The 15,873-nt window shown below is 32.9% G+C and overlaps 2 protein-coding genes across 4 annotated transcripts; both read left to right on the top strand.

Annotated features, from left to right (window-relative positions):
• Positions 1 to 980: 980 nt before the first annotated feature.
• On the top strand, positions 981 to 6,485 carry LOC105767430 (hypothetical protein). Of its 2 annotated transcripts, none has more exons than XM_012586952.2 (14): positions 981 to 1,381; positions 1,533 to 1,739; positions 1,963 to 2,052; positions 2,150 to 2,296; positions 3,157 to 3,321; positions 3,498 to 3,638; positions 3,739 to 3,918; positions 4,285 to 4,480; positions 4,581 to 4,708; positions 5,255 to 5,326; positions 5,668 to 5,780; positions 5,859 to 6,006; positions 6,091 to 6,160; positions 6,255 to 6,485. In XM_012586952.2, exons 1-14 carry the CDS (start codon positions 1,085 to 1,087, stop codon positions 6,317 to 6,319), a joined length of 2,019 nt encoding a protein of 672 aa, XP_012442406.1. In that variant the 5' UTR covers positions 981 to 1,084; the 3' UTR covers positions 6,320 to 6,485. The 2 variants fall into 2 exon arrangements, with proteins under 2 accessions (XP_012442406.1, XP_052487649.1); XM_052631689.1 differs by having other exon boundaries at positions 1,217 to 1,365.
• A 1,789-nt stretch (positions 6,486 to 8,274) lies between these two features.
• LOC105767437 (AIG2-like protein D) lies at positions 8,275 to 9,770 on the top strand. Of its 2 annotated transcripts, none has more exons than XM_012586965.2 (4): positions 8,275 to 8,524; positions 8,616 to 8,781; positions 9,048 to 9,131; positions 9,445 to 9,770. In XM_012586965.2, the coding sequence occupies exons 1-4, from the start codon at positions 8,403 to 8,405 to the stop codon at positions 9,577 to 9,579; spliced, it is 507 nt and encodes a 168-aa protein (XP_012442419.1). In that variant the 5' UTR covers positions 8,275 to 8,402; the 3' UTR covers positions 9,580 to 9,770. The 2 variants fall into 2 exon arrangements, with proteins under 2 accessions (XP_012442419.1, XP_012442420.1); XM_012586966.2 differs by having other exon boundaries at positions 8,280 to 8,524; positions 8,616 to 8,769.
• Positions 9,771 to 15,873: the final 6,103 nt, after the last annotated feature.

Below are 15,873 nucleotides of genomic sequence, written 5' to 3'. Positions count from 1 at the left end.
AGGATTTAAACCCGAAATTCAATAATAAAATCACTAACATTTAACCATTTAACTAGAAAAACTAATTATGTTAAAAAATCCAGAATTTGCAACTTAAAGCTGGGCGCATTTTCCTATCAACTATACAAAAAATGCTCTCAATTGGATGCACTTTCACATACTTTCTAAGAAAACGGTTTATTTCCCTAAATTTTCAAAAAATTAATCTATTTGACCAATAAACTTTTTTATTATATATATGACTAATTTAGTCAATTTTGTGTGGTGTTTTAATATAGTTGTATAATTTTGTGGTTATCTAAGTTTAAATTCGATTCCAAGTTATTATATACAAAATTTTACTTTTATTAAAAAACTCATTTTATAGAGTATCAAATTATTATCTTATTTATAATGTAAATTACATTGACCCACAAATCTCAAAATTATATATACTGATAAGAAAAAAAACAAATTAACTTCTTTCAAGGATGAGTGCATTCATTAGTAAAATAACAATAATGATGACGATGATGGAGTCCTCATTCGAAGGGAAGTCAAATACGGAAGAAAAACAAAGAACCGTGCATAAAAAAGAGAACAATACAAGATAAAATTAACTAAAGAAAAAATATGAAGTCTAAATTTGCAAAATAAAAAAAAAATTAATAGCAAAAAATAGATATAAATTTACGGTAACTGAATTTGAATCTAAACAGTAATCCCTCCCTTGATTATAATTAATTCTATCACCACTATTATTTTTAAGAAGCAATCTCACCTGCTAAGCTTGAATGGACATCTCTTATGCGCCTCAGGGTCAAAACTCAAAAGATATAGCTGCATCGATTGCCACGCAAGACGTAACGCATGTTACGCATCTGCGTCAAACAAATAGCGTGGACGCATCGCAAGCCAAACAGACATCGTTTATAGCTTATTATAGCACGTATTATAAATATATTATTTATTAATTTAAAGAAAATTATTATCTGCAAAATGTTATGTGGTTGTCCATTTTAACTATTTTTTAAAGAAAACTCTTTTATGCTCTCAATTGAGCGGCTCCTCTCCAACGCCAAAGATCCCTCTCCTTCAAGGTTTCATGATGAACTTGATTCACTCCAATTGCATAAACAGATCTCAAATCTCATCTTCACCAGTCTCTATCCATGGCGTCCCACTGCCACGAAGAAACAAGAAGAAACACTCAGCGGTCAGAGTTTCTAATTTTGCCGCCTCATCAACTGAAGTTGTCGCTGATAATGGAAGGCGGAGTTTAACGGCTCCCGTCGACTCCAAGAGCAGGGCGTTAACTTCGGGGATGTCTAGCAGTGCTCTGGAACAACTTGATATTGAACGCGGTGTTTGCATCCCTTTTCGCAAGTACTCCCCTGAGACAGTACGATGATATTATATATTATTATATACTAGTAATTATATAATAATTTATTCAGTTCGCTATTTTTTTTCCGGTTAGCCTGATTGGTTTAATGATCATAGGGAATTCTGTTAGTAGCTGCTTTTAATTTGATTTTTCTTTTGGCATATAGGTCAGAAATAAGGTACTGGAATCTCGAGGGGCGGTTGCATCACTAATTTTACGTGGTGTGAAGATTGTGTGGAAATTGGGGCTGTATTGGTCTTCTTTGATGTACGATTGTCTGGTCGGGAGGGATAAAGAGGTCGTTCCATTTCGAGCTCGCCAACTCAGGAATCTATTATGTGACCTGGGACCATCTTTTATCAAAGCTGGCCAGGTTTATCTCTTTCACTCTTCATTTTTGAAACTGTTATTGTACTCGTAAATGGTTCTTCTAATTTCTTCCCGTTTGAACTCACTGGATACTATATTCTACTTGACCCAGTGAAAAGGTTTTTAGGATGAGTTTCCCTAATTTCTTATCAAAAATTGTTGAATGGGGGTTGATGATCAGATAATGTCTTTGACCTGGTGATGGTTATTTTATTTTGTTCTGACAGGTTCTTGCTAACAGACCTGATATTATCAGAGAAGATTATATGAACGAACTGTGCATTCTTCAAGATGATGTTCCTCCTTTCCCCAATCAGGTGAGAATGAACTCTATTATCCCTGTGTGAACAAGTGGCCAAATTTTGTGTTATGCTGGGATCGTTCCCTTTTACTTGATGAGAATCGTATTGACAGGTTGCTTTTAAGATCATTGAGGAAGAATTGGGCCAACCCCTTGAAGCTTTATTTAGCAAAATTTCGTCGCGAACAATAGCAGCTGCAAGCTTGGGTCAGGTTTATCGTGCAACACTTCGTTCTTCGGGTGAAGATGTTGCAATTAAGGTATTAGAGTTATTACCATTGGCTTTTGTCTGTTTTCTCCCATAGTTTTGCAGCTATTGTTCAAGTTTAAGTTGCTGTTGGCTTGGTGATGCTATCCGCATTTTTTAGTTTGACAGGCTAAACTGCTTACTCTGATCTTATTATTGATAATCAAATTAGCTGTGTTTGAGCATGCGTTGCAGTTTGAATTGTACTGCATGAATAGTGTTACAGCTGTAATTTTTCTACATGACAATTGTACTTTTGGCTACATGACCAGATTACGTGCTTAGGTATTGTTGCAGCTTAAGTTCTACCAGCATGCATTGTGTTCTAGCTGTAACTTTTGTAACTTTTGTAATTGTACTTTGGATTTCTTGCTTCCTTTAATTGCTCTGCAGTGAATGGTTAAAAGGTAGATTTTGGTTTGCTTAGCATCTAATTCAGATTATAACAGTAATTTTAGTTATATTATTTAGCTTCTGCACATACATGGAAATGTTTCCTACTCTTGCTATTCTTTATGCTTTTAATCATGTCATCAACCCAAGTTTGAAGCTACTAATTACTATTTCGACTTTTTGTATTTAAGGTTCTGATGTTTTTATGATTTGACATCTCCATGCTTCAATACTTTTCTCATAATTGTGTCCTTTTGTTTTAGGTATATTTTCTTTTATTCTCCATTTAGTCTACCTATTAGAATCTGCTAAAGAATTATTGCATTTTTGCTGAGAAATCGCATTGGTTGTGATCTATCTTGCATGGCTATATTTGTATTGCAGGATTCTCTTTTAAGTACAACTCTATAATGGTGACCTTACAACAAAAACAAGGACAAGTTTTCGTAATACAATTAATGAAATTTCCTGTACTTACAGGTCCTGAGGCCTCAGATAGAACCTATAATCTATCGTGATCTTTTTCTATTCCGAACACTTGCCTCCTTCTTAAATGGAATTAGTATACAAAAACTGGGCTGCAATGCTGAACTAATAGTTGATGAATTCGGTGAAAAACTTTTGGAGGAGCTTGATTATACCTTGGTATGTTCATTTATGCTCTTTTTACTAAGATAAGAATGGAGTTTAGCTTGATTGCGATTGATGTCTTTTTACAAATTCATCTTAGCCACAAACAAAAACTGCTAAAATAGAGGTGTTGTTTGTATTTGTATCTTATATTCTTCTCTTTCTTTTTGATTCTCTTCTTTATTATTTAGGAAGCCAGGAACATTGAAGACTTCCTTGAGAACTTCAAAGGTGATCCTACTGTCAAAATTCCTCTGGTTTACAAAAATCTTTCTGGGTCACGTGTTTTGGTGATGGAATGGATAGATGGCATTCGATGCACTGACCCACAGGTTTGGATATCTAGATTGTACACAGTATATTGTCATACTCATTTGGAAATGATTTCGTGCTGTATCACTTTGTGTAACATTTTCTCTCAATGCATCTCAGGCTATTAAGAATGCTGGAATTGATGTAAATGGATTTCTAACTGTTGGAGTAAGTGCTGCTCTTCGCCAGTTGCTTGAATTTGGGTTATTTCATGGAGATCCCCACCCTGGAAATATATTTGCCATGCGAGATGGGCGTATTGCTTATGTGGACTTTGGGAATGTGGCTGTACTTAGTCAGGTAACATATACCAGAAGTCAATGCTTGAGTTAGCAATGATTTATGCTCTATTGGTGTCAGCATGTAATTCCAAGAATTTTGTTGTAGTTCTTATATCAATTCATGGTAGCCAAATGCTTTTTTGTACTATACATGTTTTTACCAGTAGATAATGTTACCAATTCTCATTGTTGAGCATGTGCCATGCTTAGATTTGTCATGCTGCTTTCCTTCTTTCAAGAACAGTCTAATCTTCTGCTATATAGTAACTGACAGTTCACTACTATGTGCGTCAAAGGGCAGTTGATAGAAATAGTACTTTCTTACTATTCTTCACTAAGTTTGGTCCGTCTTACCCTACACATTGTTTTGCCTTTTGTTTTTCAGCAAAATAAGCAGATACTAATTGATGCTGTTGTCCATGCTGTAAATGAGGACTATGCTGAGATGGCCAATGATTTTACCAGGCTTGGTTTCTTGGCTAGTGGAACTGATGTCTCTCCTATTATTCCGGCTTTAGAAGCCATCTGGCAGAATTCTGCTGGAAAAGGGCTCTCTGATTTTAATTTCCGAAGTGTTACTGGTAATTTATATATATATTGTGTCTTTTAGTTGATAATGTGTTTTTTCCTTAGCTTGCTTTTGATTTATGACGATTGCTATATTTGATATTTTAACTGCAGGGCAATTCAATAAACTGGTTTATAATTATCCCATTCGGATTCCAGAGAGGTTTTCCCTTGTTATTCGTTCTTTGTTGACTCAAGAGGGCATCTGTTTTACACTCAAGCCAGATTTCAAATTTCTTGAGGTGAGGTTGCATTTGTTTTTTTATTTTGTCTGTTGCCCCTCATCGCCCTTTTCACTTTTAGTTATTTAGAAGAGATGGTCCTGAGGTTATCATTTCAGTTAGAACCTCAGTGGAAAGGTTTTTTTGTCTTCGGAATATCTAGCTGATAACCAAGCTAATCAATCATTAGTGTTCACTTCATTGCTACTGAAAATGTAACATGTGCTGCATTCGTCTACGGGAAAAGAGGGGAGCAAAGTATCATAGACTGGGATGCTTTTGAAAGTGAGAAAGCCCATAGGAAATGTGTGGCCCCTTAGTGCCCTTAAAATAACCTCTTTCTTTAAGCTTAAGATGTGCTGCTGCACTAGTTTACTCCTTTGTGAGTATGTGTATTTTTAGGATTCTTATAACTGAATTTCAGCTTCTTATGTGAATATACACATGTTGCGAGCTTGCTATGTTTCTATTATGTATAAAATGGGATAATTATTTTATTCTAGATTGTGTTGGTACATATTGTGATATACATCCCAAACACTATACTGATTCTAGGTATTTCACTAGGTTGCTTATCCATATGTGGCAAAGCGCTTGCTGACAGATCCTAATCCAGCTCTTCGTGAACGCCTCATACAGGTACTTCTATCCGTTACTTGATTTAGAAGGCCTATTGCACTCTCTGTGCATTGTGCCATTTAAATTGAAGGAGTGGCTGGTACTTATTACCAATTAGATTCAGTGTAACATCTCTATGTTAAATGATATTGTCATGTATTACTACTACAACTATGCATAAAAAGGAAATCGGGACTTTTTTTTTGTGTTTCCTCTTTGCATATGACCTCCATTTAATGCTTCTTCAGTAGAGAGTGTGTGTATACATATTTCTTTTTGGTAAATCATTAACTGTTATTATCCAACTTGTTGAATTGAAAGGCTCCTCTGGTTGTAATCGAGACAAAATCCTTTTCTGTCAGGTTCTTTTTAAAGATGGTGTTTTCCAGTGGAAACGGCTTGAAAATCTTATTGTTCTTGCAAAGGAAAATGTGGCCAAAATGAGTAGTAACCCTGCAATTCAAGTGAAGAACGGGTACGTAACAACTTGCTCATTTTTTTGCTAGAATGAGCAGTTACAAAAAACTTTTACTTTATTTATTTATTTTTCTAGGCCAATTTCAAGAAGCTGGCAAACAGTAAGTAAATTGGACTTGACAGACACCATTAAAGATGGAGCTCGACTTGTCCTCTTTGATGAAGGTATTCGTAGACAGCTTCTGCTTGCTCTTACTGAAGACTCTAAGCTCCATGTTGAAGAGGTTAGTATTTATTACAGTGGTTGTAATTTAATTGTTAGAATACATAATGTATGAGGGTCCTGAATACTATGGTTTGTATATTAGCTGGTGGATGTCTATAAACTGGTTGAAGATGACATAAACATACCAGCGGTGGCTATGGAAGTTGTACAAGGTAAATTTGTTCAAGCTTTTCAAGCTAGGTCAAAATATTTTGATATAAGCTGTTAAATCTTTTACTATTATTATTTTCACACTTTAACTTGCAGATTTTCCAAATGTGGTTCGGGATTTCTTGCTTTCCTGGAGCAACTCGGTTCTATCTGATAGATGATACAAAATTTTGGTGTAAACATTTATTTTGTATAGATGAGTTCCACATGGTGGGAGCAAAGAGCAGTAGGTTTATTTTGAAACTGCTAAAAGTGTATATGGATGTTGTACCTTGTAGGGGAAAGAGTTGTATATAATATATATATCCATTGTTTTTTTTCCCGGTAGACACGAACTGGTTACGTAAAAAACTAACATACACCAGCATATAAACCAGAAATATCCTGTTCAAGAATATTCAAGATCGAACCAGGCGGCTGAACCAACACCTGCATTTGGCTAACAGCACCTGCAAGTTTAATCATATGATCTGCAGCACGGCACAGCCTAACAGACTAGTTTTGACGAAGGAGTTGAGATACGAGCCTAAGCTCCACAAGGTTACTATCTGCAGCACAACCACCAGTAATGGACTCAATAAGGACCCTGTTACAGCTCTCCTGCTCAACATGACTATAGCCGCGCTCCCAAGTGAGTTGGAGACCTTCATACAAAGTTCTCGCCTCGTCTGAAAAATTGAGGATGTCCCTACAGTCATTGCAAAACCAAAATACCAGTCCCCAGTGGAACCTCGGCACATGCCTCCGACCGAAGAATGTTGACAGCTACCACAGCACGACCCATCAGTATTAATTTTAAGCCAACTCTCTAGTCCTTCCAGTGACATCTCGCCCCACCCATACCCAGCAGTATTAATTTTAAGCCAACTCTCTAGGCCTTCCAGAGATATCTCACCCAACCCATACTCATCGAAACCACCTCCAGGCTGCTGCGACTAGCACCTTGAAAAACAAACTGATTTAGGCAAGGCCACAACCACCAAGAAGGGAGGGAAAAAACAATGAGCCACTCACCATCAGGCAATGCTATAGCATCCATATTCTGCAAGTTCCCTCGAAGCCATGGGAATGCAAATGAGCCAGAACAATAGAGGACCAGACCCCTTGTGCAAACAAGCAATTACGAATGACATGAATCGAAGTTTCCATGGAAGCCCCACAACATTTGCAGCAGCCAGACGAAGCCATTCCCAGGCGAACCCTTTGACCATAGAAATGCCCGACCCGTTGAGGAATATGGCATTGCCAAACCAAATGTCAATCAACTGGATTTGCTGAGCCCTCCAACTGTGGAAAATGAGCATATGTTTTGGCAACCGAAAACTTGCTGGCACAAAACCAGTGCCAAGCAATGCGATCATCGCCAGCTGCCTTGGACGGCGGCAAAACAGCCGTGATCAAATGCAAAGCCGACACTGGTAAAACCAAAGTTAAAAGCTCCCAATTCCAGTTCCCCGAAGCAGTGACCATATCACAAACTCTTAACAAATTAATCCAACATTCCGGAACCAATAAACAGCCTTTTAAGCGGACCAATGTCAGGTACCCAGACATCGTTCCAGAAGTTAACAATTCGCCCATTGCCAACAATCCAATAAACACGTGAAATTATTTTTTGGCTTATTTTACAATGGAAAGGTGGAAATTATTAGATGGATCCTCGACGCAGTCGGAAACGCCAAATCAAGTCATATTACAACCCTTGTGAGTTGTGATTGAAATAATACCATGTAGCAGGTGGTTAAATTAAAAGGTATAAAAATATGAAATATGGTTTCAACACTGTCGCTCTAGGCTCTGGTGTCAAATTTTTTTTTAAGAACACTGTAATAAATTAAAAAGTTACGCGAAAATTACCAACTTATCTAATTTTTATTGTAAAAAACAAAATTTGAGTTTAATATTTTTATCTAACAGTATATATATATATATATATATATATATATATAAGATGTTTGAAATTGAACAAATAACGGGATGAGTACACGATTGCATAGCATTTGCATTTGGGCTAATACTCCTTCGTGTTGATGTTAAAGGTGAAAAATAGTGTTGGGCTGTTGTCAATGGGTTTGGGTTTAATTGTATATAATAGTTATAGTATATTGGTGCTGGCAATTAGTGAATTGGCAAATCCTCAGGCTAAGGTTGAGGTTGAGGAATAGTGCTAAATACATAAAGACAGGCAGAAAAAAAAGATTGATATATATTGGAATCCCGATCAGTCGGAAGAGAAAGGTGGAAATGGGGGAAGCAGCAGTGGCAGCGCACAACGTATTCGTATATGGAAGCCTATTATCAGATGATGTGGTTCGTGTCCTGTTGAATCGAGTTCCCCCTTCCTCCGCTGTTCTTCTCAACCACTTGTTTGTATCTGCTCCATCCATTCCTCAATTCACTAATCTACCGCTTCTACCTTTTCTTTTGAATTTTACTTTTAATTCACAATTTGTGCAGCCACAGATTTAGCATTAAAGGACGCGTTTATCCGGCAATTCTCCCAGTCCAAAACCGTCATGTTAGTGGCAGAGTGCTAATGGGAATATCGGATCCTGAATTGCATATTTTGGATGAATTTGAGGATGTTGAGTACCAAAGGACCCGCGTTGAGGTCTCTTTGCTAGTAATCCATTCTATTTTTCATTTAGTTTTAGTATATTACCATAGCCTAGTCTAGTCTGACCCAATGCATCTCCTCTTCTAATTTCTGTGTTGTTCACCTTCCCTTTGGCTTGTCCTGTATTGGGAAATTGATTTCATTCTTCAAGGTGATCGAATCTATATATTTTTGAACCCACAAGATAACAAATTCGTCATTATGCATAGCCAACCCAAGCACACCATTCTTCATCCAAATTAGTAATAATAATCTATTATTCCATTATGCAGGAAAGTTCTGACAAGTTACAAGCCCACGCTTATGTGTGGAGAAACACTAGTGATCCCAACTTGTATGGTGATTGGGATTTTGAGGTATTTTTCATTTTTTCTTCTTTGCTACTACTCGGGTGGAGCCTGATTTTGAGGTTTCAAACAATACTACTTCTTTCACTTCTGGCTAACAATAACTTAGAAACAAACAAAAAAAGGGTCCACAATTCTTACTTCTTAATTCCTTCCAATCTGCTGTGTTAATGAACTGGAATTCAGTGAAGTTTTTTGGAAAAATAGGATAGAAGTGACACTCTGGTGTAGCAATCACTTGAAAACAGAAAATTCTTTGTAGTTTTATGCATGTACAGATTATGCAGTGTTTGTGATTGTGTATTTGCATGTGTTAAAAAAGGAATGGAAACAAGTGCACAAGGAAAGCTTCATCAAGATGACAATGGGGTTTATGGAAGAACTAGAGCTGCCTGAATCAAAGCCAATAGGGGCCACTTACGAATCCTTCTATCAGCAAGATGATGCTGAAAAGTGAGGAATCAATTATGCTCTTCTTTTTTTTTTTTCAAAATCTATGTATAGGAGTTCGATAGTCGTTGGTTATTAGCTTGTTTTGCTATTTGGCTTGCTTGAATAAATTGCAGCGTGCATCGCAGACAAATTTTACTGTAATTCTATCACGATTCACGGATGATGAGTAATAAAGAAGCTCATAATCTTTGCTCATTTTATATAATGTGAAACTAATTAATAATAACATATAAAATAAGCATGATATTAAAATGAAAAAATAAATTAAATTACGAGTAAAACGAAATTTAAGCACATAACTGCATCAATTTATGAGTATTAAATGCACTATAATTATTTATCCCAGTGTTGTCGTCAATACTTAGTTTATTTAGTTGGTATCGAGTTAACTTGTGATATTAACTCAATCAATAACTTTATCAATATATACAACTGATAGAAATAATAAAGTATGCATAACAAGAATAAAATGTATAAATTAAGGTTTTATTAATGCAAATGGTATGAGTTCAAATTTCACCATAATTTTTATTGGTTTTTCAAAAATTAAAAAGACTAAAGTACCATTAAATAATATAGCTTACTTTAAATACATAAGAACATTTTCCTAATTTCTCTAATAGAGTTGATGTCGGTTAATTCGTGACACCAACTCATTTAAGAGTTTAAATAATAGTATAATATATATAGTTTATTCACAAGTACGATATAAGTGCAAATATAAGTCTAACTAACTAAAATATGAAATAAACTAACACGAAACACATATGATAAAAAATAAAAAGAATCCAATAAAACCCACGCATAGTGAAATTGAATATTCACACGTTACATATATGTATGGTGACATTTGAATAACTGTACTTAAAAGATCTTGAGCCTCCACTTTAATCGATAAACCGAAGTTTTATGGACAATTTTAGAGTCATTGGATTTATTGGGTTGAGACTTGAGATCGTAAGCGTTGGAAATTTCATACATGTTTTGACCTTCAACATATTATTATTTTATATTTAACAACTAAACTATTATTTTCATTTTATTTTTATATTTAATAAAATTTGAACAACATTTAAATAATTTTAAAAAATTGGTTTACATTTTTTTACATTTTAATTCTGTTTTATAAATTTTTAACTGTATTTATTTATTTTTAAAATGTTGTATTTTTATAAAAAAATAGATCATGTTTTAACATTATTTAAAAAATATTAAATTGTGTATAAATTGTTAATTTTTTAAATTTTATTTTTGAATTTTTATAATTTAAAAGTAATAAAAGTCGAAATCATTTTTATTTTGAAAAACGGGATCGACTTTTAAAACGAAAATGTAGTCGTCACCAATATTTTTTCGAGGGGTGATCGGGTCACCTTGAGATTAATCATTTTAATAAAATATTTTGATTTATTAAAATAATGATTTTGGTCTACAAAATTCGAGAAAAATGGATCAGGAGCGGTTACGCACGAGGAGTGATTAGCGTAACACCCCTTACCCGAGACCGTTGCCGGAGTCGAGCATGAGGCGTTACTTGACTTAACTTAAAAGTTCGGGGCATAAAAATTTACTTTAAAAATTAATTTCACCATTCACAAATAAGTTGTCCACCTGCGCAGCAGTCACTAAAATAATTATAACTCAAGCTACGAAAATCGAAATTTAGATCCGTAAATTTTCCCTGAAACTAGACTCATATTTCTATTCGCCATAAATTTTTCAAAATTTTTGGTTTAGCCAATTAGTACAGTTTATTAGTTGAAGTATCCCCTGTTTCACTGATCGATTATCCTGACCACTCATCACTAAAATTTAATTATCTCTTATTACAGATTTCATATGGTGCTTCCACTTATTTCTACTGAAAATAGACTCATTAAGGAACCTATACATATAAATTATAACTCATAATTCCTTCTGTACAATTTTTAATGAATTTCTAAAGTCAGAACAGGAGACTTCAAAAAACATTCTTGCCCTGTTTCGCTAAAATTCAAATATCTAAAAGTATATAATTCTTTTGCTTACTCTACTTCTTTCATGTGAAAGTAGACTCATTCAGATTTAATTTCATATCTCACTCAACTTATATTTCTATTTCCACTATTTTTAGTGATTTTTCAAAGTTACATCAATGCTGCTGTCCAAAAACTATTCCATTGAAATTTTAAAAAAAATTCAATATAACCCCTTTATAATTACCTAACCTTCCCTGCAATTTCAAATCACAACCAATTTCAGTATTTCAACTACTTCACTTGAATACTAATGAAGTTCAACCAATCAACCATTTCATACTAAAAACATGTATTTTTTTCAATGTCTAACACAACCATTACATTCAAATTAACTTTGCATACATAGTCATTCATTCTATTACTTTTTACTTCAATTCCCTATACATGCCATATAAATCCAAAAAGTTATTTAACAAAATCTACCGGAGTAAATCTGGATAGTGTGATCATTGTTGTAGATCCGATCCCCCAAAATATATATATACGTCAATCTACAAGAAATAGTAAACACACATCAGTAAGCTTACAGAAAGCTTAGTAAGTTCACAGGCTCATAATAAAATCTTACCAAAATTTCACTAACAACATTAACAAACTAATAAAAATTCAACATTTCCTGCCAACCACAATCTCAAATAATAAATATATCCAATCGAGCTCAATATCAGATGTCAACTTCTATTCCGACATTTAGTTTCAATTGCACTTATAAATACCTGTCAAATTAAGGATCGTCTTACGGAATTGAGTACATCATTTGCCGGTGCCACGATTTGCTTGAACATTTCACATTGCTATAACTCAGTATGTTTTTCTTCCTTGAAATACCATACCTATTTTCACAACTCAGTATGGTTTTCTTCATTGAAACACCATACCTACTTTTCACAACTCAGTATGGTTTTCTTCACCGAAACACCATACCTACTTTTCATAACTTAGTATGGTTTTCTTCACCGAAACACCATACCTACTTTTCACACTTTGCCATGGATCCACCATGGACTTATCCGTCAATTCGTCGTTGGTTGCCAAACATGTGTACTCAATCCTGCGTATCCCTTAATTTGAACTAACAATCTCATCTTCTTCTCATTTTTACCATAATCATAATGCAGTAACAATATACGAATTTATACAATATATCATTTCCACATTAACAATTAATCATAAAAATTCAGCCATATGAACTTACCTGGGCCGATTTGCAGAATTTGTAAAAGTTCAGGGACTAATCAATTATTTTTTTATTTTCCTCGGCTTGCTTCGGGTTCTTGATCTAAAACACAAATTTATTCTTTCATCAGCATATAATTCAATTCTAATTCATTTCACAGTTTCTGCCCTTAAATTCTCGAAATTACACTTTTACCCCAAACTTTACAGTTTTTACAATTTGGTCCCTACTCAATTAACCCCTCAATTGATCTAATTTTTCTCAATCAACACCTTTTCCAACTATTTTAGACTACTACATAGTCTTTCATATTCAAAAACGAAACACCAAACCCTAATTCCCAACTGTTTCACAATTAGGTCCCTAAAATCAATTTCTATCAAAATTACTTTAATAGAATCATCATATAACAAAATCAAAGCTTTAATTCCATGTTTATTCATCATAAAAATTCAGTACTCATCAATGGTAACTTTAAAAATCAGCCATAAGATCAATAACTAATGAAACAATTAGTTGGACCTAATTGTAAAAGTATCAAAACCACAAAAATTAGAAGGAATAATCAAGAATTAAACTTACATGATTCAAATATATGAAAAACCAGCTTGGAGGGACTCTTCAATGGCCTTTTTTGGCTGATAATTATGAAGAATTGCCTAGAAACTCTTTTAATTGAGATTTTTATTTGTTAACTTTTACAAAATTTCCAATTTTACCCTTATTACATCACTTTTCCATATTTTTCTTACCCAACCGTCCAGCCCATATAGTTTGGGCCTAATTGCCTTTTAAATCCCTCCTTTTTAATCACTTAAGCTATTTAATCACAATTTAACAAATTTTCCACTATTTTCAATTTAGTCCTTTTTAGTTAATTGACTATCCAAACGTTAAAATTTTCTAACGAAACTTTTATACCAACTCAATGACACTCTAAAAATATTTCTAAAAATACTTATGGCTCGGTTTAAAATCTTTGAGGTCTCAATACCTCGTTTTCGATTTTAATTATTTTAATATTTATTCCTAGTACACTATTCACTATTTCAAAAATTTCCCAACTTCACATTTACTTATTCTCACTAAATTAATAATATTTTCTACTCATTTGTCAGATTTAGTGATCTCGAATCACCATTCCGACACCACTGAAAATTCAGGCCATTACAATTAGCACGCTTGTAACTCCCAAAAATTGGTACCTAATTGATTAATTAACGTCCTAATTTTGAAAATTTGAAAAGATTTTAAAATACGATCCTCTTTAAAAACTTGAATAAATCGAATTTGATGTTAAGACCTCCTTGTCCCGAAGTAATAAGATGTCATATCCAGTAAGTTAAGATACGACATTTTAACCCTCGAAACTAAGCTTGTCTCATGCATTAAAGTTTAAAAAGGATATTCGGTTATTTGGATAAAAAAATCGAAACACAGTAAGTTAGGGCACGATTTTCTCAAAGCTCCAAAGTACCGAATATTGCCTTATTTTTAAAATAAGAAAGTTGATGGATAAATAAATGAATAAAAGTAAAAGAATAATTAATGATTAAACAAATAAATAGATAAATAAAAAAGGTTAAAAAAAAACTTAAGTCAGCCTAACTCTCACAATATGAAGATTCAACGAAATTCCTCTACCAAAATCCAACTCAAATGAAAGCAACTTAAAAAGAAACGAAGATGAACGAAGAACAAAATAAGAACAAGCCACAGAAAATAAGAACGCAATAGAGAGAGAAATTTGAGTGAATGCTCTTAAGAATTATTATTGTTCCTAAACTCAAGTGTTTTTACAATGAAGGGAGAGACCTCTATTTATAGTTGAGCCTCCCCAAATCTAACGGTACAAATCAATTACATCAACGGCTAAGATTGCATATCATTGAAGATTATGTTTTCATATGCGTCAAGCTTGTAGATGGACCTTCAATCTTTTCAAGTAATGGGCCATTCTGATCAGGCCAAATGATGTAATTTTTGACTGGACTTGAACTTTGTTTTATTATTTTGGATTTTTTTTTGTGAGCCTGAGCTAAATTGGCCTATTACAATAACAATTAACATTTCATTACCTTTCATGTAATTGAATGATATATATTCAAATTATATATATTTAAGGTAAAATATAAGAAAATAAATCATTTAAATTAATGATTTGCTTGTGCAAATTTTGATAGGAAATTAAAATATAAAAATAATTGAATTAAAAATATGAAAAAATAAAACTTTTAATTAAAAATTTCATTGTAAGTAAATATAATTTATTATATAAAGATGTTGAAGGAATCATGAATATTTTATAGAGTATATGCACATTTAATCTAATTACCATTTCTTATTATATAAATAAGAAGATGCTATAATTTATTTATAACTGAAGCATTTAACATTAAATGAAAACTTTTTTTTGTAATACATAAGTTATATTGTAAACATAATTAAAATATTTTCAAAATTATTAAGAATATAATGAATTGAAAATACATTTATAACAATTAATTGTTGTACACAACCAATAGCACATAATACCATAAAAATATTTTAATATAAATTAAAGAAGAGAAAATGTATTAACATTCAAATAATATATAATATCATTAAAAAATAATTATAATAAACAAATAACAGGAACCAAAGCTTTTTAGATTTAAATGTATTTTGTTAGACAATCTACAAAATTAATTAATTAATATTAATTCATAGAAAACAAATACAATTTAAATATTCAAAATGATAATTAATTAATACATATTTAGTATGACTTATAAATTGATATCAAAGGTATATGACTTGAATGAGATATCGACTTACGATTGGTACCAATAATCTTTTCTCAACTTATAAATAGAAAAACAATGCGTTTTAACGCACCCAAACCCACACTCTCCTACATAAGCAACAAATGTTATATTAATCAAGTTTAGACATTGAAAGTTAGTTTTTAAAGATCTGTAACAACTAATTTTCGTCATAAAAAGTTTGAAACTTACTTTAATATCAATATTATAATTTTATATTAAACAAATATAATTAATTACATAATATTACATATCAATAATTTATATAAATCGAATCAAACAAAACTTATACTAGTTAA

The sequence above is a fragment of the Gossypium raimondii genome, chromosome 5 (genome assembly GCF_025698545.1).
Source record: "Gossypium raimondii isolate GPD5lz chromosome 5, ASM2569854v1, whole genome shotgun sequence".
Taxonomy (NCBI): Eukaryota; Viridiplantae; Streptophyta; class Magnoliopsida; order Malvales; family Malvaceae; genus Gossypium; species Gossypium raimondii.
The sequence above is the reverse complement of the archived record's forward strand: the minus strand, read 5'-3'. Positions and strand labels throughout refer to the sequence as shown.